We start from the raw sequence: 27,248 nt of genomic DNA on the forward strand, positions 1-27,248 counted from the left end.
CGTCGCGGCGACAGCCCGAAGTTTGAGCGACCGAGCCAAAGGGGGAAGCAAAATGGCGGAACTCGAAGATGTTACGCTAGACGGGAAACCGCTTCATTCGCTTCGTGTGGCGGATTTAAAAGCGGCCTTGGAGCAACGAGGGCTGGCCAAAAGTGGGCAGAAAACCGCGCTCATTAAGCGACTAAAAGGGGTGAGTTTGGACGAGCGGTTCGGGTAAAAAAACGGAAAAGGAAAATGTCTGCTACTATCAAGTTCACTCGGAGACGAGAGCTGAGTGGCAGGCCAAGTATCGCTCCTTCGGGAGCGGGAATGCGCATTTAGTCTCTGCACGCTGTTTAAAAGCGTCAGCGGCATCGCTGCGATAATTAGTACATGCTTGTTTTGCGTTAGGTGCGTTTTTTGGCCCGGCTTTTGTGTTTATGGGAGGGAAAAGGCGGCCGGTTGGTCGTGTGATCCTAAGGTTTGTGAGTTGACTTCGTGCCCGCGCCCTCGCGCTCGCTCGCTTGCTCGCTCTCTGTAGTGGGGGGAGGCGCGCCGATCGGGTGCGCGCACAAACACACATATACACATCCAGAGAGCAGTGTGCTGATGGATGAGCGGCTGACATTTGCTCCTCGGGTAAACACCGATCGACCGAGCATAAAAGTAATCAGGTTAACTTTGTGGTTTCAAAACAAAATGGCCAGCCAAGCGAATTCATTCAGAGGCGCACTCGGGACTTGTCTCGCTGGAGATTAGATCTAGTTGGTTCTCACTAATCCGTTCAGGCTTTATGAGATCGGATCCGAGCTTCGAACTCGTACTAGTCTTTTTACAGGTGCAAATTGTAGACTTTTTGCTCCAATAGTAGATCATTGGTGTGGTTTTTATTTATTTTTTATTAAAATGGAGATTCTGTATTTAGACCACAGGCCTATAAATCATTAAAATACTGTAACACGATGCGTCGATTTTTATTCACTTTGCATTTCTTTTGCAGTTGGAAATGGTGTTTACTCTGTGTGTGTGTGTGTGTGTGTGGAGGAGGAGGAGGAAGGGGGGGGGGGTGTTTTGCAAAAAGCGGACTTCTTTTGTCCTCGGTATCGCCAGCGCAGTTTTTTTGTTAACGACCGGTGAATTGTTCACTTCACACCAGTCCCTGTACCGAGTAGGTGAAAACTGCATGAATAAACACATGGACTGACGACACACACACACACGCACACACACGCACACACACGCGCACGCACATGCTGTATTTATAAAGCCTTTAGAAGATGCACATTATTACTGCTACTGTAAGAGACAGAAGTTGGACAGAACCATGCCGTGTCCAGTACATAGGATTCCCTAACCGGTATGTAAGTAATAAACACTAGTCAGCAGTAATGTTCTCAATGTAGGCGCTGAACACAATAATGTTTGATTTGTAGCATGAAAGTCGTTTATCTACATTTTTAATCAGTGTTGCTATGGATGTAAATGTCCTCTATAAAGGAAATGGTTTTTGGTGGTAAAATGCTTTATGAGTGTGTGCGCTTTCAAGCCTTGATCGTATTCATTAAGGGAAAGCATAAAAAATATGATGGATTTTGCAACTTTTTTGCTTTCATTTCACACACTTTTTCATTGCAGATAAAATGTTCAAACTATACAGCCATTTAAATTACTCTTTGGTGATATTCTGGATTTTTGTGGATGCTTTGTTTAATCCCAGAGTTTCCTACTTGGGCAAAAAAAAAAAAAGGAATTAGGTACAAGTTCTTTATACGTGGCTTGTTTGAGTTATTGGGGTATGAACTACGCCGATCTTACTCAAGTGCAATCTAGGAAAGGTTTTTATCGGACTACTTAAATTCGATGAAAATTTCACTACTTTATTTCGCTCTACTCCACCGTCAATATTGCAGAAAAGCGTGCTGTTCCTTGCTACATTGAAATTGATACATAATTTGCGTTAAATAAACCTGTTGCAGGACAATGGCTGTAAAGTTTTGATTAAAATAAGGTTTTACTGTGTGCATGCAACAATAGAAAAAAACCTCTCTATGATGTGCCAGACAATGGCACACTGCATAAAAATGTTGCATACGTGTTTTTGTAGATCAGCCTTTTTATTTTTAATACTAAAGTACATTTCAAATTAAAGTACCTTTGTACCTTTACTCAATTAGACATTTAGGAAAAAAAGAGAGGAAATTGGGCCAATGTTTAAGCAGAGGATTTGTATTTATACAGGTGCACATCATACTTCTGTTTTGCTATCCGATTTTGTGACTTTTTCTTTTTAGATTACAAACCCATTGACTTTACTTTTAAAACGACTATGTAAAGGCGTAGGGGTCCTGAACCCTGTTCTGTTTCTCTTTGTTTATCGTGTTTCCTATGATGAGTTCGCCATGCTAATACCGATGCACCAGACTGACTGGGTGTAAATGAGTTCAACTCGAATTCTCACACTCGCAGTGTGCTCTGATGGAAACAGATCAACAAACTCTGCGTTTCTCTAATTTAAAAGTGTGATTTTTCTTTGTCAAAATCTAATCTAACAAGTGGCATATGATTTGATGTTTTTATTCTAGGCACTCATGTTGGAGAGCCTGCAGCGAACATCCACCTCTCACCCCGGCCTGCAGCCCAACTCGCAGGTCAGCATAAAAACTACACTTCACACTAGCAAATCATTACATTTACATTTGCAGCATTTAGCAGACGCCCTTATCTAGAGCGACGTACAATAGTAAAAGTAGACCATTTACTATTGCATTTTGTTCGGGGCTGCAAATAACGATTATTTTGAAATCAATCAATTGTTTCTCTCTCGCACTCTCTCTTAATTAATCTATTAATCTGATTTGTTTTTTTAAGCTGTTTTGCTTACTATACAACTATATAGAACTCTAATTCAGGGTATTTATGTATAAAAATGTACTTAAAAAAAAGCAAAAGCCACATATTGGGTTTAACCATCTAAACAAATTCACTCACGCGGAGTTGTTTTTTTCTGTAAAAAAACAACAACAAGTTGTGAAGATGTAAGCATCTAGAATATAATTAATAGCATTTTGAATAATAATGAGATGATATATGCATACATTAAATATACAAACATTGAAAACAAACGTGAACGTAGAAGTCGCAGTAAATCATGCTTGAAAATAGATAATGTAAGAGGATTCCCATTCAGTTGTATTTCCACACTTCACCACTAGAGGCAGACATAGTTTACCAAGCACGACAAGTTACCCATGACATCACAGTGCACTGTTCTCCATCAAGAGTATAAAAGGCCAGAACATTCGCAGTCTCGCAATCTACCGAACCGCAGCTAGCAATTGATAGAAAGAATCGCAAATGATAAATTCTATACCCAGTAAAATTTGAGTTGTCTAAATCCAGTGTGCTTACCGCAGAAGTAAAATGTTAGAGCAACCTTCACGCAAGTATCTGCGCCCACGACGCAGAACTCGGCCCCCATCCCACCTTAAAGACTATGAGGTGCAATACCCTGCACAGCGTTCACGTGAACAAGAAGGGGAGATGCAGAAAAACACAATGAGCGATGAATCTAGTGTGTTACCCCCCGATTATGGTCAATCCATTTCTTTAAGTTCACATGCTGATGACATCGACACAATTGCTGGAGCTACTAGCGCTCTGCATTTAGACGTTAACATACAATCAGATAGACCGTGGCTCACCAAACAGCTTTTCGAAAGTGCTGGAGAGGAGGAGCCTTTGTTACAAGAGGACGAGGCTGCACTTAAACCCGTTAAGCATAAGTCCAAACTTCAAGACCTGGAGAAGGAAAATACGCAACTGCATGAAGATAAGGCGGCTATTCATGAGGAATCCCAACAATTTAAGGTGCTTTATAAGGATATGCAGAATTTAACCGTAAAGCTGTAGACAACTTTGCTGGCTCCTCGTCCACAGCGGGTCAAAGGGACTCCATTCCCATTGCCCCGAACTATCAATAAACCTTGTTTGTTGATTACTTGTTGTATCAGACAACTGCTATAAAAAGAGAATGCTAACAAGCTTTAAAAAAGGAAAAATAATGCGTTAGTGTACGAATGCATAATTATTCGCTGAAAACCACAACAGTGACTAAAAAAAATTTAATTGTTTACTGCTGCTGTTATTTGCTGCTTTTAGATTTTGTTTGTTCGCAGCAGTTTAATTGAATTTATCACTGTCACGAGCTGATTCAGATCCAGTGCGACTGTCCTGAAGTTACAATTTATATACAATAGCATTTTCACATGAGGATATACAGTTTCTACTTACCGTGATGTTTTACTTTCATCTGTGACACCAGTGTTTTTTCTTTTTCCCGTTCACAAGCAGCTGTGCTATCTTGTAAATTCAGCAGCCCAACTAATTGATATCAGCATCCGTTGACAACTAATGCAATTATCGATTAGTAAACAAAATGCAGCCCTTATTTTGTTTGGTTTGCCCTACAGTAACTACAAAAAAGTCATGATCTAGTGGTTTTAAGTATTTGTTTGCAAAGAACTGTTGGCGTTGCAGACTGTAGTTGCATTGCATGCAATTGATGTTTTTTTTGTGTGTGTGTGGTTCAGATAGGGGAAGAGATGAGCCAGAACAGTTTTATTAAACAGTACCTGGCCAAACAACAAGAGCTCCTGCGCCAGAGAATGGAGAGAGAGGCACGCGAGGCAGCTGAGGCAGATGGTAAGACACAAATAATCAAACAGTTAAAAAGATCCCGACTGCAAACCCAGTAGAGATGACTTCTGTAATGCCAAAGCAATGAGCGTATCTGCATTTGTAGATTGCATAGGTAGCACTTTTCAGGTGCAGCTCCTATTTTGTTGGGATGTGTTTTGGCTTTGAACGTGGTTTGTGCTTATATTCTGCAGAGGCAGAACAAAAAAGTGAGTTATTTACACGTCAATTTATTATTTTTTTTCCCTTTTTCAAGAATGATGCTGAAGTAAATGAAATTAGTCTGTTGACCACCAAAAATTGTTTCTTTTGCAATCTGTATAATGTTTAGTTACATTTTCCTTGTTATAATGTTATACGTAGTCATTTTAATGTAAGGATGTGACTATTTTATCTTTGGTTTTGTGTAGTAATCAAATAATTATCCGATACTTATTATTATTTTATTTTGTAACCATTAAATACTGCTAGTTATACTTTATGGCAGTATACTGTTTTAAGCATATGTTCTGTATGACATAATATCACTGAGATCTGAATAGGGCTGTAAAAATGTCTTGAGTAACTCATTATTTTGCCTCAATGCTTCGTTTTAGTTTGTTTACTAACACGGAGCACTACATTTCCCACGGACCATTATTACTCACGGATCATTTTAAACTAAAGCATAAAGAAAACATCGTACAGTGAGTTAACCCTGGGATAGTTTTCACACATGTTCTTGTATGCGAATGTTACTTTTTCTAAAAAAGAAACAAATTAATTGTTTATTTTTAAGAGACCCATCTTATTTTCTCTTGAATATTTAGTATTGCTCTTTAATAAAGAAACTGTACTTCTTATCCAATTAATCGATGGAATAATCAGTAGAATAATTGATTACTAAAAAATCGATAGCAACAGCTCTACATCTAAGCAAAGTGAAGCCCTGTGACTGGCTCATTCACATGGAAAAGTAATTTGTCTTTTTGGTCATATTTGCCCCTTTATGTTTCCTATGATGAGTTCGCCATGCTAATACCGATGCACCAAACTGACTGGGTGTAAATGAGTTCAACTCAAATTCTCACACTCACAGTGTGCTCTGAGGAAACCTGAGATGCCTGTTTGCTTTGTTTTTCAAAAAAAAATATTTTATACCCCTGTTTTTTTTTTTTTTTTTTTTTTTTTTTTATCGAGTCCCTCCTCAACAACTACTGGTCACAGCTTTTGTGTGGCTTATTGTTTATTTTGTATCTATTAGGTTTGTCTGGTAGACAGACATCAAGGTCAGTAAAAAGGCCATTTTTGACTTGTCATGACCTTTGTGTTGTGTGTTTTTTAGATACAGACAGCCCTGCAGGCCCCGAGGAAGATGATCACACAGCTGCCAACGACAGCACCTCCTACCCGCCAGACAAGGTTTGCAAATGCATTTTCTAAACAAACACACCTGCAGTGAAAATGTACACGCACATGCTGGAACTAGCATCCTTATTGTGTGCATTTTTCTGTTGTAAGGACCCCAGCAGAGCATATTCTAGTATTCAGACTTTACCTGTTTTCACTATGTAAATTTCAAATAAACTTTTCATCACAAAAAAGCAAATGTAACAAATGTAACCATGTTGCATCAGAAACTGAGAATAATATAAAGAGAATTAACATGAATATTTGTTAGAGAAATACGATGGGGTCAAGTTTGAAAAGTTAGATTGTAACTTTTTTTCCCCATTTTTATTTTTAAACCATACAATCGCTTTTGCTGAATTACAATGTGTAACAGTATAGTTTCATTTTATTTATTTATTTATTTTATTGGCATCATGTGGCTTTAATGGAAAGGATTGTCAAGATCAAAAGCAGTCATAGCTTTAGATGTCTGGGGTGTATAATCGCAGTCTAAACTTAATATATTTTCTTAACTGTTTGTCTCAAAGCAGCTATACAGAATCTAATAGTTATAGAACAAAAATCAAAATAAGTAAACTATGTGTGTCTGTATAACTATTTATTCGTCGTTTCCTTTTTAGCATCACGTTGTGGCATCTCGGCCCTCTGTGCCAGAGGATGGCGGAGGTGATAAGCTGAGTCCACAAGATCCAGTTGCTCTGGGAGGCCACAGGCTGGACTCTGGTGCTGCCTCGGTTTCACACGATTCCACTGATGTCCCCACAACCAAGATCTGGCGTCCCTCTTTCTCCCAGGAAGAGGTTGCCACTCCCTCCCCTCCCCGTGCTGTTGCCTCTCTTTCAGTGCGTGTGGTTGGTCAGCCAGAACGACAGGGTGTACCTTTAATTGTGCCACGACCACAACAAAGAGAAGGAACTGCCCCTGTAGAAGCAGGCCCTGCCCATCCGATGCCCCAGCTCAGCCAGTCTGCTCGCACTCAAGATGACAGTGACGAAGACGATGATGACGATGACGATGACAGCGACGAGGATGATGACTGGGGTCCTTCGTCTCGCGGAAGAAAAAACATCCACACACCACCAGCACAGCGCTCACGGCGCAAGCTTCAGCCTCCTCAGCACATTCCACCCCATCATTCTTCACTGCAGCTCCGACAGCCTACTCCTCCTCCCTCTCCACCCCCAGAACTCTCCTTCCCCCTGCCAGACACCCCCAAACAAAGTCCCCCAGAGCAGGACGAACCCGAAGCCCCAGAAGGGGCTGCTGTCTCTTCTCCGGGTTTTTTGCAGAGACAGGAATCCAGTTCCAGTTCCAGATCCAGTAGCCCTGAGCCTCCATCCCAACGCAGGCCTGGACCACTCAGTCTGCTGGTGCGCAAGATGGAATCAGAGGGGGCTTTTGATGGTGGACAGAAGAAGGATGAGGAAGAAGAGGGAGATGCTGCTGCCACAATCCGAGAACAGGCTGCCCCTGGGGTGCTTGTGTTCTCTAGGGGAGCAAATGATGTTCACACCAGCTGTGATTCAGAGGTCGGTCCTGATCATCAAGATTCACCCCAAGAGCAGCTGCATGAGGAGGAGTCTCAACCAGCTATGCCCTCTATCTCTGAAAGCAGCCTTCAGGAATCGCTGGGGATGAAAAAAGACGAGGGGGTACAAGAAGAATGTCTTCCGGTGGAAGAAGAAGAGAAGCACGATGACCAGGAGGGCTGTAATGAGGAGAAAGAAAAGGAGGTTGAGGCTAAGGAAAACGTTAGTGTATCGTCATGGAAACGCGAGCGAGAGGCATCGCCGTCTCTGGATTCTCCAGACTTCCGTCATACATCACCTCCCTCATCTCCACCTGCACCTACGAAACGAGCACGCATGTTCTCTGAAGTTCCCCCACCTGAATGCCTTATGTCTCCTTCTAAACCAGAGCAGCTGCCAGTCCTTGTGTCGGGACAGCAGCATGCAGATGTTGAAATGGAGACCGAACCCCCTGCTGCACCTCCCAAGTCATTACCTGAAGAACAGCATAATGAGGAGATGAAGGAGGTGGAAGAAGAGACCCAGAAACCTGCAGAGTCTGATGAATCAAGAGAGGACATTGACAAGCCTTCTTCATCGCTTCCTCCATCTCCACCACCAGAAAAAGCGGAGAGAGAAGGAAAGAGTTCTGCAGAGCGAGCAAGGGAGAGTTCTGAGGAGAGAGAGGGAGATAGCTCTGAGGAGAGACCTAGAGAGAGATCTCAGGAGAGAAGAGAAAGTTCTGAAGAGAAAGGAATAGAGGGAGCTGCAGAAAAAGAGGGAGATAGCTCCGAGGAGAGACCTAAAGAGAAATCTGAGGAAAGAGAAATAGATAGATCTGCAGAGAGAGATGCAGCTGCAGAAAGAGTGAGAGAGGGGTCTGAGGAGAGAGCTAAATCTGCAGAACGAGTGAGGGAGAGATCTGCTGAAAGAGCGAGGGAACGATCTGAGGAGAGAGAGAGATCTGCTGAAAGAGCGAGGGAGCGATCTGAGGAGAGAGCGAGATCTGCAAAAAGGGCAAGGGACAGATCTGAGGAGCGAGATAGATCTGCAGATAGAGAGAGGGAGAGATCTGAGGATAGAGAGAGATCTGCGGAAAGAGCGAGGGAGAGATCTGCGGAACGAGCGAGGGTCAGATCTGAGGAGAGAGAGAGATCTGCAGAAAGAGCGAGAGAGAGATCTGAGGAACGAGCTAGAGAAAGATCTAAGGAACGAGCTAGAGAAAGATCTGAGGGAGCTAGTGAGATACCTGCTGAGAGAGAAAGGGAGCGATCTGCAGACAAAGAAAAAAAGAGATCCTCAGAGAGGAAACGATCACCTGAACCTCACTCATCCCCCTCCAGCCAGTCTTCATCCTCTGACTCGGATTCAGAATCCTCTTCCTCCAGTTCCTCAGGCTTCTCTCCAACAGACAAACCCAGCCATGATAAGGTATCTGTTTGGCTTGTGCAAGTTGCTGTTTTAATATTTTCCATTTGCTTTTGATGGTGTTTCCTGTGATGAGTTCGCCATGCTAATACCGATGCGCCAGACTGACTGGGCGTAACTGAGTTCAACTCAACTTCTCACACTCAGTGTGCTCTGAAGGAATACACAGATGAGATGTTTGTATTTGGTTATAGAATTGCCTCAAGATTAGTGGACATTTGTATTTGTTTTCATAGATACCTTTCAAATTCTAAACCAAGTTTAGTTGTTTTCAGGTTTTGCTCTGCTAGTGTTTTTTTTTGTTTTATTTTGACACAGGACGAAGAGAAGAAAGCATGCAGCTCAGATGGTATGACTGAGAAGAAAGAAGATTCTTTGAGGTTAGTTAGTCAAACACAAGACACACACACACACACACACACACACTATATATATATATATATATATATATATATATATATATATATATATATATATATATATATATATATATATATATATACAGGACAGTAAGGCATTGCAGCTGTTAGCAAAGTCTCTCAAAATATTACAGCAATTTATTATTGAGTTTGAGGATTGTTTATACTCTTAGCATTTAGAATATTCCACTTTGTCTCAGTGGCTCAACCGGTGTCCTCTGTGACCTTTTTTTATTGACTGACTGAGAGAAAGACTGCCTCAGAGTTTTCCACAGATATAAAAAAATACCTAGGTGGAAGGAAACTACATATTATTTCATTCTTATAAATGATAGGATTTTTACATTTGATTGATCTGGATAGCTTCAAAAACATATAGTATATTTAGCATATAAACCCCGTTTTCAATTGTTGGCTTGGATCATTTCATTTGCACTAATTACAATCAGAGGCAACGCTGCCTTTGTAGACTGGAACTTAAATAACGCGAACATAATGTAGCCAAGAAGAAACTATAAACGTGTGTGTGTGTTAATAAAACCCCCATACCCAGTAAAAGACCCAGTTAAGTGTTTTTGACTGTGTGCTGCTGTTAAAAACGGTCAGTTGAACGGCTGCATTGAAGCAGTTTATTGTGAGTGGTTGGGCAGGATGTGCTCTGAAAATGCAAATTAGTGAGGGGAAAATAGTCAGTTACTGTTCCATCATGCATCATTTCGGTGAGGATGTACTGGTGGATGTCCATGTTCACGTTTTTCTAAGCTACTTTACTATCCAGTTATAGGCATGTTCATGTTTTATAAGGGACAACTGTCCTCATTTGTTGGTCAGTCTTATGCTCATTTGCAGCCTTGATGTGCACAGCATATAAAAAACTGATGAGTGTTTATACATGCATACATATTTACATGGTCAGTATTCCTTTTAACCTATATGTGGGGAAACCCTGCATGCTTCCTTTGAGACATGTGAATCCACCATTTCATTTGGAAATGCTGCTTGTGTAACATCGCTGGGCACACGTCCTTTTCTATGTACAGGAGCTAACACATGCTCGAAATTGGCTACTTGAGAGGGGAGACAGTAATTCTAACCTTCTGATCGAGACAACAACCTTAAAGCACAGAGCTGCCCGTCTCTTGTTGAAACCCGAATTTCTAAAATATCCAAGCCTAACAATTACTGTAAGCAATTTCATTATGTCCTTAAGGGACAATTCTATATAAAATGGACCTGGGATATATTTTAGACATTGACTACTCTAAAATATATCCAAGTTTGATTTATATAGTAATGTCCCTTGAGAACATTCCACATTTCGGCAACCATTTTATATATATATATATATATATATACATATATATATATACACTGCTTACGCTTTACAGTGACTTGCGCACCAAACTTTGTATTTAATTTGATGAATGAGCCGTTATTGTCTAACCTGCAGTGTTACAGTGAGTCAGAATTTCATTCAGGAATTTTAGCAGCTCGTCATGTGTCTTGTGTTTTTATTCTCTGCTACATTACTCAAGCTGGAAAAAATTTACCGGGATTCAAAGTGGTCACAAACATTGTGTCCACTGCATATGCTCTTTGTAATCATTCACACCACTTATTTGGTCAAACAATCCCCTAAGGCTGGCTGCATTGTAATCAGGGAAACCTAAACACTGCAAAACAATAGACCTCCAGCAGTGAATTCCTTTTTATTGGCAGTACATTTAATTTTTTTGATTGTCGACGGTAGTACCTAAACCGTCTCTATAGTCATAAGTAACTTGAAGACGTCGAAATTTTATTTAACCGCCTTATCTGTCTCGATCTCTGGCCTCCAACCTTTGTATTTAACATTGTCAGACATCACATTTTTTTTTTTTGTAAATACAGATGCTTCTTGGCATGTTTAATCATGCATTAAAGTACACAAATTATTATAATAAGCGTATAAAAAAAAAAAAGAATATTTAAGCGTTAATGAGCAAGCCCATGGTGTCAGTGTACAATATAACTCATTAAGACAAAGCTTGGTGGAACTAGCACTCGGCGTGGGGGTCCATCCTATGAATCACGAGTTATTTTTACATCAGATAGGCTCAGAATTATAGTTTATGTAACTTAAGGGTTGGTGATGAGAATAGATACACTTGTATATCCAATTCGTTATGACTGAATTCAGTTTTCACTGAAAGTAAAAGTAATAAAATGTACTTTACGTTATTGCCATAGTGGCAACCGTGTGTTTTGAACATTTTAATGCGTATCATTCACTGAAAATATTGTACCATCAAAGAATAACACCCAAAAGCATGATAAAATTTGAAAGTAAACCTTTCTAAAAGATTGTGTGATCCTTTGTGATTTAGTTTGTCATTCCAGCTATATATATATATATATATATATATATATATATATATATAAAAAAACATTAATCATTGCAACATTAGAGAAGTCAAATGCAGCCATGTACAGTCTATACTGTACTATACAATGAAGAGGAATGTCATATTAAACCTCTGTATATAATAAAACACAGTGGTGTGGTGAGTGGAGCTTTACATTATCACATGCATGGTGACTTTCCTGAAGAAACGGTATACATTTCAGGGCAAAAGTGAGAGCTACAGTTTAGTACCCTTGTGTATGACCGTGTAGGTGATAAGCAAATTGATCGCAGTCTGTAAGACAGTCGGTGAGGCATCATGAGGTGAGGAGCGAGAACCGGAAGTGACTTGCATGTTAATCGAACGCCTGATTTTTTTTGATCAGGCATGATGTACGTATTTAATGATTTATGTAAAAAAAATTGCGTTTTAAAACCGAATGCGTTATTCTAGTTAAAAAGAAAAGAAATCATGTGTAAATTAAAAAAAAATAAATGTGGCAGATTATTATTTTTTTTGATCAGGAGTTTAGCGCGGCCACCCCACGATCCGGCCTGCGTGGCCGTGTCGCAAGCGTAGCCCCGCCCTCTCACTGGCTCCTCCCACTCCCCTGAGCTCTGTTCAACATGGCCGCCAAGTGAGGGCTGCTGCGCGTAGACCGACGCATTGCACAAAAAAAAAAAAAGAAAAAGAAAACGGCGACCGTCTCTCGGCGTTCCCACGGTCTCAGGTCGTACGCGGCGCAATACAGACGCAAGGCCGTAGCGCATCGAGTCGTAGCCCGTCGACATGCTGTCCGACGGAAATAAAGGAGGGTAAGGGAGAGGAGACTGCGAGCAGAGAGACGGGAGAAGGCTGAAATGTCCTAGCGCGGATAGGCTACACGGTAGCAATGGAAGCGTATATATGGCGCTTTCCCCCTACACACTTAATCCGAGTTCAGTTTGAACGTCTAGGGGGGGGGGGAACCGTGACAGACCCACGAGTGACCGAGTAAATCGTCGCGTTTTTAAATCGGGGTTTATATGTATATCGATGCATGTATATATCGCGTTATAGGTGCGGGTGCGAAGGAAAGAGCGTGGCCTTGGTGATGGGGGAAGGGGGATTTCTCAGCCATTAGTGTCCGGATGATAATGTGAACATCTCTGATCGAGTGGTGTGAAGCCATGACTCGGTAATAAAGATAGGCTTGTTCATGTCGCCTCGATCTCGTCGTGCTGATAGTGTCGCAGCTTTTCTAATAAACCACCGCCTGATCTCCGCGTGGCTTCCCGGCTTTGTTACTTATCAACTTACGAAGGAAATCGCGAGAATGTATTTATTTTTTATTCTCCTTGGTGCCAAAGATGACCTGCTCTTTCTCTCTTTTTTTTTACACGTGTGAGACAGTGACCGAATACACAACAAAATTTAGCGATCTAATTGGTAGTATGATGTAGGTGACCTTTATATATGTATATGTATAATATTAGATTTAATGGTCTTTGTTGGTTTTGTCCCTTTTTTTTCCCCTGAGAAGGAGCAGTTCCCTTCCCCAGCCTCTTGGTTGTTAAGGAGACTGCGTGGGGGAGTTTGGGGTGCAGCCCCCCAGGGAGTGAAGATTAGTTGCTTGTCGTTGAGAGCAAATCCCACAAATGCATGTTCAGAGAGAAAATATACAGCCCCTGTGCTTTCTAGGGAACTGTCCCTCTGTGGGACTGGTTATTATAACGTTTACAAATTAGTCTCTGTGTTACAGGAACCATAGTTTCAGATTTACTTCAGTGCCATGAGTGGACTGATTAATGACTATGCATTGATGTGGTAATTTTCTTTACTGTGTCTGATTTACTTGTCTTTGTCTTCTGCAGCCACAAGCACATTTTTTTTATTACATTTTTTATCCAAAGATGTGAACCTGTAACTGTCTTCTTGAGAGTCCGTGCTTTTGGGTCTCGAAGGGCCGGCACTGACGTGCACACCTGTTCATGGTATTGAGATGATCAGCAGGAGATTGTGTGTGTGTGTGTGTGTGTGTGTGTGTGTGTGTGTGTGTGTGTGTGTTAGAAAGAGTTTGAGAAACGTGTGAGGCAGAGGCTACTTAAAGGTTTGATAAATGTGATTACCTCGACCAGGAGATCTCCAGCTGATAGTGACATAATGGCTAAATGAGGTTTGATGTTCTTGCTCTAATGGTCTATGCTACTGTTTATTGATTTGTTCTATTGTCCCTGGCATCCATTTCTCTCCAACATCTGTTGGCGCTGGATGCTTTTCTGCTCTCATCTGTTTTAGATGCTACACTGGAATTGGTTGTGTTTGTTTGTTTGTGAGGTTGGTTGATTTTTTTTCTTTTCCTTCACAGAAGGATGAATATTTGGTGTTCTGTGACATGTCTGTATGAAGCGTGTGTGTGTGTGTGTGTGTGTGATCTTGCCTTTATAGATGTGTATGTGTGTTTGACCCTGACATGCCTGGGTGTCATTTAGCTGCTGAGTTATTTATAGTTATAGTAACCCAGATCACTATCCTCAGTCACTTTACCGCTCTCTCTCTCTCACTCTTCATGTTTTTTCTCTTTTAAATCTTTTGCTTCTCAACTGGTACACGAGGCTAACCGAATCGCAGTGTTTCATTTAGCCATTTAGCTTAGCTTCTGTTAAACTACTGGTCTAGTGAGCGTATACTCACTTTGTATTTCATGTCTAGGTCTTTTTTTTTTTTCCTTTCTGTCCTCTTCTACCTCCCACTTGTTTTCCCATTTTTCTTTCTTCACCCCCTCTGATATAACACTCGATGCAGTCATTGTCACATTTCTCTCTCCCTCTTTGCATCTGTCTTTCTTTTTCTCTAGGGAAGTAAAACAGGCCACGGTTGCTGAACCCACAGGTCCCGTCTCTATGGAGCTCCAGGAACAGCCCGAGTCTGAGAGTGCACTGGCTCATCCTGCCTCACAGGAGGCGCCTGAGACCAGCGAGTCCCGTCCTGATGAGGTAATGAGTCTCTCTGGAAAGATGCCAAGGAGCAGGGGCAGGGTGTATGGCTACATTATTAAATGCATTCAAATTGGCATTTGAAAGTGCTTACTGTTTTTTAAGAGATGTAGTGCTTCGTAAACATAAATGTAAACTTTATTAGCTGGAGAGTTATGGGGGAAATGAAATAAGGCAAAATGAGGCAAAATATATTTATATATATATATTATAAAAAACTAAGTATGTCTCTCAAAACAAGCTTTCCTCCCTCGCTCTCGCTCTCTCTGTCTTTCTGTAGCTGTTATTATATTGTCAGGGGGTTGAGGCTGGCTAACTGTGTGTGAAATTAGATACAGCGTACATCTTGTTGAGTAGGTGCTGAGTGTGTGTGTGTGAGAGAGGGAGACCAAGATTAAGAAAGATGTGTCTCAACAGCAGAGCTTGATGTTTTCTTGCAGGGGGTCTGTCCATCTGCGTACAGTGTGCGCTATATTTGTAGACACGCAGGCGTATGTGTGGAATGTCTTTTAAACAGACTGAACTCATTTCTTTCACAATTGTAAAAAGAAAGTGTGTATTCCTTTGGTGGTTGTTATCCAATATTCTTTAATTTCTTCTGATAGGATCACATTCACACATTACGTTACACATTACATTTAATTTTCTAGTGTGATTTGTTTGTCTGAGGAAATGTTGGGGTCAATTACCGATTCGAACTTAGCAGTCACCTGATCATTTTAGTTAAGTCCAAGCAATGTTTCACATATTAGTGATCTCTTTGCCTTATATAAAACACTTCCCTAATCCCACAATAAAGAAAAAAATAGTTTTCAAGTTGCTACAGGAACTTCAAGTAATTCTTAAAGCATCTCTTGTCTACTTGTGCTGGTTAGACCTATTTGACATGGATGCCCTGTTTCAAATTGAGATTAACCACATGATGCTGAGCAGGCGTGTAAAAATTTCATTTTTGATGTCCAATATATAGAAACACCTGAAATTTTAATAAAGCTTTAGATCAGGGGTCTCCAATCTTTTCCAGAAAGGGCCAGTGTGGGTGCAGGTTTTCATTACAACCAATCAATGGTCACACCTGATAGTCATTGAAAATGAAGATCATTAGGTTTGAACAGGTAGAATTTGGTGTGGACTTGCTTGGTTGGAATAAAAACCTGCAACCACACTGGCCCTTTCTGGAAAAGATTGGAGACCCAAAAGATTGGTTTTAGAAATGCAGCAGGCCTAGAGTCAGACGATAAGATGGAAAGGGATTAAAGCAGGTGTTGTGTTGGTGTTTGTTTCAGAATAGGGTCATCTTTAACAGCTCGTGTGTGTGGGTGAGAGAGAGAGAGAGAGAGAGAGAGAGAGAGAGAGTGTGCTTTAATTGTTAACAATAAAAAGGCCTGATATAGTGAGAGATAGCCAGACTCTCCTCTACCTCCTTCCTTTTTCTAAATTTTCTTTTTTTTTATCTCACTGGCTCTCTCCATCGTTTCTTCTCCTTTATTTTTCTTCGTGTTTTTTATTTATTTATTTTTTTCTTGTTATACTGCCTCTCTGTCTTCTTCTTTCTGCTGCTCCTCTGTCTAAATCTAGTGGTATAAACTGTTGTGCTTTTTAAAAACCCACTGATTGCTTTGTTATGAAGGTGCCCTCCCTTCTTCCATTGCTCATACTGGTACCTGCGTTACTACCTCCACCTCTCCTCCTCTACCTCCATCACGTGCCGAGCTATGAGCTAGCCCCCTCAGGCAGAGTCACCACCGCACACTTAGCCTTCACCTGATGGAATCCTGGCGGATGATTGGCCACGCTGCTCACCACAAAAGCTGATGTGGCCGACTGATAGGACTGCTGGGAGAAGGCTAGAGAGTCGATTGGGTGGGTCGAGGTGGCAGCCATTTTGACAAGACTCCTCCTCTAGTCCCACCTTCTTTCGACTAGCTCCTGATCCAGAGGTCATACAAAGTATGGACTATTCTACGCAGCTTGATGGGCACACTGTGGTTTAAGCACAATGACCACCTGTGTGTTTGTCTTGCTCATTGAACAGCACAGTCTCAGCTATTGACTTTAGTGAACTTGGACACTTTGTGAGCATCAGCTCTGATCTGCCCTCTGACACCGCATACAGAACGATCTGCACATGACCTTGTTCTGCTAGAACACATGAAACAGGGCTCCAGGGCTAAGCATTAACCATGGACTCATTCGTTGTTTCCTGAGAGTGATATCCCAGCATCTGTGATTTACACGAGAACAGTTATGCCATATGGCGCTGATGTTTTCTGAGGAATTATACCAAATGAACTTTCTGGAATACTGGCATACATCATGAGATCAAGGTTAATCAAGGTGATATCTGGATTTGACCTGTTTTTTTTTTGTTTTTTTTTATTAAAGCCCAAGCTTGCATATTTTTAGGAAGTATGTGGACAGTCTGTGGCCAGTCCACTCATCAGCCTGTGACGCAAAACAGTCTCAGTGGATTAGTGTCTGCCTGAAGGGAAATAACCAAGGACTTTAATCAGCATCAGCATGGAGCTTAAAATGCCCTTCCACCACATGCAACTGTTGTTCTCTAACTGCCAAATGGATTATGGACTAGTTTTGCTTTATTAAAGCAATGCGTTTCGACTGTAACGTTACACTGATTGCTCTCGCATGCCGTGTTTAATGAGATGGGAGAGCTGTTCTTTCTGCACGCCAAAGATCACAGAGACTGTATTTACAAGATGTCTGCCTAAATGATCGCCCAGTGAGATCATCAAAGACTGTTTCTGATTCAGAAGAAATCACCATCACATCAAAGACTTTGTGTCTAGACTCAGAAAACACACACCCAAAAAAAAAAAAAAGCCACACATCAAAAATCACTCCCACCAAAAGTCCAAACGCAGTTCAAATCAGCCGGCCAATCAGCACATTGGGTTTGTGAGCATTTCGCGTCCTCACTCCTCGGCCTCTTCTGGTTGGACCTTTGTTGCCTAGATACAGTGCATACTGCCGTGCGGTTGGGCCATAGCCAAGCCAGAGAGGAATCAGGTGTCAATGGTACCAGGAAATACCCTTTTCTTTTAAACCCAAGATGTATTTTTCTTTATAAACATAAATCATAGTGCCTTTTTGGTTAAAATTGAGCTTATTTATGTACTTTAATTTTGTGTATGAAGAACAGTAGATTAAGTTGGGGATGTTAAGGTTTTTTAGCTTTAACATTCAGGTATTGGATTAGAATATATGGGTGAAGCATGAATTTCATAGCCTATAAGTTCCTTTACTGTCAGGAACAGTGTTAATTTGACAGACTTTGCCATCCTTTTATTGGACAGTCTGTCACTTCAATCATAAATGATTCACAGTATCATGCATTTATCTAATGTTGGTTTATTGATAGCTTTATGTCTGTTCTTCTTTTCTTCTTTTCTATCACCCTTCCCCTTTTCCCCACTGTTCGTCCCACCCGGTGTTTGTGTGTGTGTGTGTCCCTCTTTTTTTGTCTCATCCCTCCCTGAACCCGCTTGGGTCTTTTTTTTTGTTTGTCATCCTCTGTCTTTTCAGAGCACCATTCCAAAAGTGTTTGCTGCACGCAAGATTTCACTCACAAGTAAGTAAAGATTTAGATTTTCTGTGATTGGTGGGGTTCTGTTTTAATTTGAATATGTGGTCAATCCAGCAACCTGTTGGAGATCATGTAGTGTACATAGAGGTGCTAAAATAATCCAGGAAAACGGGGAGAAAAACAACTGCCAGAAAACATTTGAGAGACTGTTGCGAAGAGTACACATGAGTTGTTTAATGTGTGAATGTGTGGCTTATTCTATTTGCTGTAGAATTTTTTTTCTTTTTTTTTAATATTGCAATTTTTTTTTTTTTTTTTTTTTTTTTTTTTTAAATCATATGAATATTGTATTAACTTTAATGTAGCATTAAGAGAAGCCTTTAGTACATACTATATGTATGGGGCCCCAAATAAAAGGTTGCATACATGTAAAATATCGCTGTTTTACACTAGCTGCTAAACCAGAGGGAGCTACCGTGGAGGCGGAGTCTGGGGGCGTAGCTGGTAGGAAGAGGAGGTGGGGCTCCAGTACAGCAGTCACTGCCAAAAAGCCATCAATCAGCATCACCACCGAATCACTGAAGGTACAGGATTTTTTTTTTCCCTTTGCCATAACTACAGAAATATCTCTAATATTTGGTCATTGCTAAAATTCTAGTTTTGGACAAACAATACCAATCACTCAGTGGATATAAATAATTTGCCAAAACCAATATGAATGTCTGGTTAAAGCCTGTAGATTGCTGTTGCTGTGGGTTAAGTGTGCAGCATGCCGCACAGTGGGATGATTATAAGGGGTTTCCCAAAAGTGACATTCATCCAGTCGTCTCAAATTGGCAGCAAAATGGTCTTTAAATACCATTAACGTGGTCTGAATCAGTGATATCTGTAGATTAACATTAAGTGTAGCGCTATGACAGTGTGATATGTAGTTTTGTGTGTGTTTCAGTCTTTAATCCCAGACCTTAAGCCTCTGCAAGAAGCTGTTGTGGACTTGCACCCAGATGAGGGTCGTTTCTCTGGGGATGAGGACTCAGGTCAGCAGCCTGAGCGCGAAGAGGACCAGGGGATTCAGATCAGACGTACTGTAACACAGGTACACCATTAGTCCTACGATTCTCACGCAGACACAGTCATGAAAAAATACAGGCCCTGTGTTCCTAAATTTGGAATATAGAATCTGTTAGGTCTTCAGCTCTTCTTCTATATGTAGGTTGTTCCATCTGAAAGTCAAGAAAATGGGCAGAAAGAAAAGGAGGAGGATGAAGACCCGGATGATGAGCAGACAGAAGGAGAGAAGGAGAACCCCCCCAAGAAACAGAGGCGGGAGAGCTCATCAGAGGTTGCCATGGAAACATTGGAGGGTGACGCTAAGAAGGGTGACTTGTTTTTGTTTGTTATTAATGGCTGCGTCCCAACTTTTTTGCTTGTACCATTAATGGCATATAAATAGGTTTTTCAATCTTATTGGCATATTGTTTTAATCATTGTGTCGTTCAGTCTTTAACTGGAGGACGACTGCACCATCTGTCGAATAGCCTTTTGCTTCTGACAAATGATTTGGTTTAATCTTTTTCTTGTTTTTACCCTTCCTCTTTTTTTTTTCCTCCAGTGACCCCTAATGATTCAGTGGTGCGGCGCTCCATCAGTCAGCAGAAAGTGGCGGTGTCCATCACCATTGATGATCCAGTGCGCACAGGCCGCCAGCTCTCACCTCCACGCGGCAAAGCATCCAACATCATCCACGTCTGCAATTTGGTGGGTGCTGTTTGTTAGAAATACAGATTTGGGTTCATAATTTAAAAAACTAGACCCTGTAGATTTATTACTACCCACATGCATTCTTTGTGAGTAGAGGGAATTTGATGAAGCTGAGAAACGTTATCTACCTTGCCTAAATTCTCATGCAGATAGAGATGGTACAGTTGTTATATAAACTATGAGTAGGTTTGTGGACACCTACATGCTTTTAAACATTTCTTTGGTTTTTGTCCCATTTTATAATAACCTCAACTCTACTGGGAAGATGTTCCACTAGGTTTTGAAGTGTGCTTGTGGAGATTTGTGCTCAATCAGCCATGAAGGGTGTTTTAGTAAAATCAGTTACTGATGTAGGATTAGGAGACCCGGTGTGCAGTCAGTGTTCTAAATTCAGTAGGGTTGAGGTCAGAGCAGGCCACTGAAGAGCTTCCACTCCAAACCATGTTTAGTGTAAAAATTTCAGCAAATAGCATTAAAATGTTATGAATCATCGTAAACAAGGATTTCTAAACACAGTACGTTGTGTAAGCAAGATTTAACTTTGTATAGTAAATAAAAAAATAAGACGACCAAATATTGTGAAAAATCAGGAGGATTTTGCCAAATCAATAAATTGCATATCAGTGCATTGGAATGTCTTTATGAAATCGCTGTAAAGGTTTTAAAATGCCCATGTCTGACTCCACATCTGTCTATATATTTGTAGGTTCGTCCCTTTACTTTAGGCCAGCTGAAGGAGCTGTTGAATCGGACCGGTACAGTGGTTGAGGACGGCTTCTGGATCGATAAGATCAAATCTCACTGCTATGTCACTGTAAGTCTGATCTCTCTAATCTACTTTACAGTTTGGGTTTTAGCATGTAGAGTTGGGAACGGAAGTAATTTCAGCGAGTTGCCGATGCTACTGTTTTTACACCCGTGTTCAATATTCACCTACATTTTCAGGATAGCTTTTATGTGATTTTCTTATTTTTCTGGTTTATTCTGTGATGTTTATTTTGTATGAATTTTATATATATACTGTATATATAATTGTTTTTCCTCATCTTTTTTCTAATATCTAATTTTTCCTTTTCTGCTTGGAAAGCGCTTTGAGATGCTACTTTTAAAGGCGTTAAAAAAATAAATAAATAAAGATTATTATTGTTACAAATCTCATTAAGAAATAAATGAATAGTAATAAGCAGCAGTCCCTAATGATGCAGGGAGTTTGATTAGTCACATACTTGTGATCATATGTAATTGGTTAGTAGAAGACTTCATGCACCAGGTGTGACTCTCAAACTAGTTTGACGTCATGTAGTAAATTAAATAACAATTCTTTTGTGTTCTATAAAATTGCTTTTTAATTAATTACATTGTTCGAATCTGCCTCATGTATTGTTCTGATCTCTGTGAATTAGTACGCCACTACAGAGGAGTCTGTTGCCACACGTGAAGCTCTCCATGGTGTCAAATGGCCCTCTAGCAACCCCAAAGTGCTCCGGGTGGACTTCTGTGAACAAAAGGAGGTACATGCAGCTCTTTTTGCAATACAGAGGCAAAACTCTCTTCTATTTATTAAACAGGCAGATTGATTGTTCTTTCGTTTCTTCCTCTTGCTGTTCTTTTCATATGTCCCACGCACCCTCCAGCTGGATTTCCATAAAGGGCTGCTGACCGGTGAAGACCCACGAGCTGTTGCAGCACCTCCGACTCGGCCTGTAGCCCCACCTCCGCTCCTGCCCCCCACTCGGGAAAAGGAGCGCGAGCGAGAGAAAGACGGGGCGACGACAAATGTTCGGGACCAGTGGGCCGAGAGAGAGCGAGAGATGGAGCGAAGAGAAAGGACGCGCTCAGAGAGGGAGTGGGACAGGGACAAAGTGCGCGACTTCAACAGAGATGAACGGGAAGCAGCCAGGAGGTCACGATCACGTGACCGGGACAGGAGACGCAAAGAGCGAGGAAAGAGCAAAGAGAAGAAGTCTGAGAAAAAAGGTGCGGGTGAGTTAATTTCCTTTTGGATGTTTGTTGTAGCTGTAAGTAACTGGGTTTTCCCCTCCCTGATTAAAGCTTGATTAATCAGTGTATATTAAATTATTAGTAGTAGTATTTAATACAGTGGTTGTCAGAAGGTTCTCCTTTTGCAGACTTACAGCTGTTTAAAAATCAGTGTAACGAAAAAAATTTTCAGACCCCTTTAATATTGCAGCACAGGCTCTATTCATAACCAGGCACATTTTGCAAATATGTACCATTTATCAGTGGTTAAATTCGTATTTATTTTTAATTGTACTGTAGTTGTACTAATAAAATGTAGGGTCAAAACTTAAAATCGGGGCTGCAACGAGCGAGTATTTTTGATATTTGGTTAAATGTGATTTTTTTTTTTTTTTTTTTATATAATCAGATTAAAGAAAACATAGATTAAATGTTTTTCTTATTATAACTGTATAAAACCCTAATTAAAAGTATTTATGTATAAAAGTGTACTTTAAAAAATGCAAAAGCCACATATTGAGTTTAAACATCTTTAATGTTTACATCTTAAAGTTTATGCATGCATTTAAGGTGTAAATTGTAAAAATCAACATTTGTATTGTTTTTAAACAATTATTGCTATAAATATTCCCTGAAAACCACAACAGTGACTAAAAATGTAATCGTTCACTGCTGCAGTTATTTGCTGCTTTTAGATTTAGTGTTTGTTCACACTGTTTTAATTGAAGTGATATGACGGTTGACCCTGCACTCGCCATCATTTCCCAAGCGGCTCTGTTCTCTTAGACACGCTAAACCGTAACTTCAGAAGCCCAACTAATCCATAATGGCACCAAATTTCTTTATCGATTATTTGTTACATGTTTTTACTTTAGCTGGTGGTGTTTTATTTTGATAATTTATGAACTTTTCTCCTATTTGCTGTAGAAAAACCAGAGGAGCCTCCTGCCAAACTTCTGGATGATCTGTTCCGCAAAACCAAAGCAGCTCCATGTATATACTGGCTGCCTCTTACTGAAGAACAGGTTAGACACACTTACTCTATGCATGCCACACACACACACACACACACACACACACACACACACACACACACACACACACACACACACACACACACACCTACCTGTACATGCTTTTGCACACCCTTGAAGCTCTTCCTCGCTCCTCTCTTTTCACAGGCGACTCAGAAGAACCTGGAACGAGCAGAGAGGATGAAGGAGAGGGAGAAGAGAAGGAAGGAGCTGCAGGAGGAGGAGGAAAAGAAGCGTGAGGAGGAGAGGAAGGAAAGAGTGCGAGGCAGAGAGCGAGAGGGAGGCAACACGGCAAGCAGCGGAGGAGGCTCGAGCCGTCCAGCCGAAGTGGAGAAGGACAAAGAGAGGGAGAGGGAAAGAGAGAGGGAGCGGGAACGGGAGCGGGAACGAGGTAGAGAGAAGGAGGTAGAGAAAAGGAGAGATGGCATCAGAGGCAGAGGCAGCGACTCCAAACCAGTAGGGGGCAGCAGACGCTCACGTAGCCACAGCAACCCCTCCAGGGACAGACGGCGTTGAGTGTGTGTGTCGTGTGTGCGTGTAAGAGAGCAAATGCACGCATGTGTGTGTGTGGTACCTGGAGGAAGATGATGCCCCTTGTTTTTTTGACTGAGGTCCTATTATGAAGCAAAAGTTCCACCTCTATAAAAAACACAAAAATATCTTACTTTGTTTCATGCATATAATTTGGTAGCATCTCACACACATTCAGTCACATCTGCTGTATGTCCTTCTACCAGGACTTTCAGGACTTTTTTTTTTTAGCTCCAGTTTTGTTGTAGAAATCTCTCTTTTTGTGATTTTTGCAGTTGATTATTGTTCCTATGGTCTTAAACAGAGTTGCATCAAGGGCTTGTGCAGATTCATTTCCTCGTAATCACACACTCACACGTAGACGAGGCTTCACCATCAGCAGGGTGTTTTCATTTTTAATGCATCACTTTCTCCTTTTTTTTTTTTTTTTTTTTAAAGAAGCCCTTGATCATTTCTATTTATAGATTCTAATTGGAGTTCTCTATGGCTTATCTTGCCATGTACTTATTTTCAAATTAAATTGTTTTATTAATTCTCAGACTTTTAATTCACTTCAGTTGACCAAAAAGATCCCTCAAAGCGAAACGTCTTGGCCTTTGACTCTGGCGAACGGTGGTGTGTTGTGGGTCACGGCCGCACCCTTCCAGACCCTGCACTGAACGGGTGACTACTGCGTATCTGTCTGATGTTAATTCTAGAAAGGTGCTGTTATGAAGGATAACAGGTGTTTAACACGTCTCGTCTCTCCCCGTCCTGCTGCTGCCTCCATCGTCGCGTCGCGTCTCCCCGCCCCCCCGTGTCCTGTTGGCAGTCTGTAGTCCTCTCAGTTCTTTAGTGTTGTACTCCGAGTTTCAGATAAGGGAGAAAACTAACAGTTATAGACAGGAGAGGAACAATACATGTTTTAATGATGTTTTAACTTTTTTCTTTTTTAGTTTGAGAAAAAAAAAGAGAAATTCCTATTTGCTTTTTGATTATTTTTTTTCTTTCGAGTATGCCGAATGTACAAAGAATAAAAAAGTGACTAAAGGAAAGGTTGTTGGCAAATATTTCTTCTTTTTTTTTTATATAATTTTAAGGCACTTTTAAACAAGTTCGTTATGCAGATTTGAGCTCGTGTGTAGAAGTGGACAGAAGGTGTTAAAACTGCTCTGGTGTGGACTTAATTTGCCTGCATATCTAAGTGATGTTGCAGCTGAGGTCAGAGTGGTGCATCAGCCATGTTCTAGCGCCCCTGGAGTACAAAAGGCTAAGGGCCTTGCTCACGGGCCACAAGAGTTCCGATCAGTAACCCAGAGATGATCACCCATGATATGGTGACTGACTTATGGGTTTGTGTAATAAAAAAAACAAAACAATTTGTAATTAGAGAAATTATGCAAGAATCTAATGTTCATTGTGCTGCACCTAAAAGCTAATATGTAAAAAAAAAAAAAGGCAATGCAAAAGTGAGATAGAAAGAAGTTTATTAATAAAGACAGATACAGGAATGTTTTTACTTTTTTGCAGAAACATTTCTTTTTAAAAAAAAATCTCTTAAAAGGTAAACATGTTCATTTAAGTGCAAAATCTTTGCTAGTGATATTAAATATTTTTAAAAAGTTAAGAATAATCCCTTAATTTTTTTTCCTACAGCAGATATGAGAATATAAACAGTAGCTCAACATGACGTTTCATTCTCCCTAATAACTTAGTACGGTTGATAACAGTGAGAGATCCTGCCACTGAAAATGTAATCAGCAGAATTCTGTCTGTGAATTTACTGGCCACTAGAGGGACACACCCGTCCAGTTCCAATCTTGAAATGTAGGACCTCAAGTTTGAGAAGTCAGTCAAACATCACACCACCTGTTTTCAGTGTTGCAGTGTGTGTGCAGGTGGTGCAAAAAGGAAAAAAAACAAACAGAAAAAGCAAATACTTTAACAGACAGTTGCAAATAATCTTGGTCACAAATACGCGTACATATTACAAAGCAGTGTATGTTGGTCCAACGGAAAGATCTCCACCCCCTGTTCAGTGTGAGTTGTGTGGGGGCAGGTTGTGAGAGGGGCACACCCTGCTCATGTGACAGGGGTGGCATAGGAGGTGGGAGTCCAGGGGGAAGCACTGAGAGCCCAGTTTATCTGAGAGCTGCTTACCGCACTCCTGCACAAAGAAACCAGTTTCAGAAATAATACACAGTAATACAATGATGCATCAGTAACAGAATAAATTAATTACAAATAAACAGTGAGAAGTCGTAAAGTCAATGAGAGGTATTTTGTTTGTAGTAGAAAACAAACAAGAATAAAACAAACATTTTATTTCTTGATTTAGAATCAACTATTGGAACATATTTTTATAGAATTATATATGAACCATTAAAAATCAATAAATAGAGACGTGACTATTGAACAAACAAGACCTCAATAAAACTTTAATTATTCCTTATTTATACCAACATTGCTTTAGTCACTATTTGGAGTGCGGCGTAATGAAAGAACTAATGACGTGAAAATGAACACGTCTGTGACAAACAGGAAAACAGAAGCAACAGTGAGTCAGAAATTCAGGAACAACGCTTTGTGAGCAACGTGCTAAACGAGTTGAAGAGAAAAAAAAAAAAACACGAAAGAAAAATAAATCCTAAGCGCACTACTTCACCTGGGAGTTTGTGCATGCACGATTGCTTTTAGGAAACACTTCACTAGGCTTTAATGATAATCGTTTCAGAATCATCCTGCATATGGAACCATAACGTTAATGAGAGAGCAGTATTTGAGCCCGTCTCTTTACCCATGTCCATTTTGTCTGAAATTTCACAAGTTAAAGAGAACAAACAACTAATGAGAAGTTCAAAGAAAGACATCATGGTCATGTCAGTAGGTCACAAGCTTCAGGCAGGTCCTTCATGTCACAGAGCCCTAACCAAACAATGTCTACTGTTTTCATTGGCTTTAAATATTTCCCCTACTGCTTTGAAGGGGATGATTAATGACAAATAGCTCAGCTTAGATTGTACAGAAAAATATTTCTCAAGGATAAAAACTGTACTTTGGCCTTATATTATATTAACCCTTCTGTTTATTTTCAGGAGAGAGAAAAAAAAAAGTACTCCCACAAAATTTGTACTGCTTGGATTGGAGTTACACCTTCTGATACAGAACCATGTGTTTCCTGTGGAATTTGGCTTCAAATAGAAATTTTATTCAACTTTAGCATTGCCACAATCAAGAACATAATCAGAGGCAACATTTGTGGGCTTTAGTTAAAGTAGGATAATTAGCCAATTTTATTACCTCTGGTGCATTTAAATCATATTTCCAGTTTGTGTTAGATACTCATGCAATTAATGATAGTCATGTTTTATTATATACAATTATTTATATATTTATATATAAAATATTAATATAAGAGCTGTCAAAAATAACACACTAAAGCAAATAAATTGTAACTGCAATAATTGTATTAATGCGTGATCACTGCAGTGCTCATTTCTGTTCGACAATTTGTATTAAAAATATAAACAATGCGAAATTTAAACCTTCAGCGCAACACACATTTCATGACGTCCTTTCTTTACTTGGATACTAAAAACTTTCGTTTTACTGCTGCACCAAAATGGTGCAAACATCCGC

The 27,248-nt window shown here is 40.5% G+C and overlaps 2 protein-coding genes across 3 annotated transcripts in view; one reads left to right on the plus strand and one right to left on the minus strand.

The window, feature by feature from the left end:
- On the plus strand, positions 1-24,664 carry acin1b (apoptotic chromatin condensation inducer 1b). Of its 2 annotated transcripts, none has more exons than XM_083541407.1 (17): positions 1-190; positions 2,562-2,627; positions 4,569-4,680; positions 5,999-6,075; positions 6,687-9,005; positions 9,321-9,382; positions 14,642-14,780; positions 18,324-18,369; positions 18,778-18,908; positions 19,274-19,420; positions 19,538-19,703; positions 19,937-20,082; positions 20,792-20,899; positions 21,489-21,596; positions 21,720-22,068; positions 22,993-23,090; positions 23,247-24,664. In XM_083541407.1, the coding sequence occupies exons 1-17, from the start codon at positions 53-55 to the stop codon at positions 23,613-23,615; spliced, it is 4,581 nt and encodes a 1,526-aa protein (XP_083397533.1). In that variant the 5' UTR covers positions 1-52; the 3' UTR covers positions 23,616-24,664. The 2 variants fall into 2 exon arrangements, with proteins under 2 accessions (XP_083397533.1, XP_083397534.1); XM_083541408.1 differs by having other exon boundaries at positions 21,720-22,062.
- ajuba (ajuba LIM protein) overlaps positions 24,038-27,248 on the minus strand; it is an 11,178-nt gene continuing 7,967 nt past the window's right edge. Inside the window, exon 8 of the mRNA XM_083541460.1 lies at positions 24,038-25,776. Within this exon, the coding sequence (XP_083397586.1) occupies positions 25,645-25,776 (132 nt within the window). The 3' untranslated portion in view covers positions 24,038-25,644. The remainder of the gene's footprint in view (positions 25,777-27,248) is intronic.

The sequence above is a fragment of the Silurus aristotelis genome (genome assembly GCF_946808225.1).
Source record: "Silurus aristotelis genome assembly, chromosome: 5".
Taxonomy (NCBI): Eukaryota; Metazoa; Chordata; class Actinopteri; order Siluriformes; family Siluridae; genus Silurus; species Silurus aristotelis.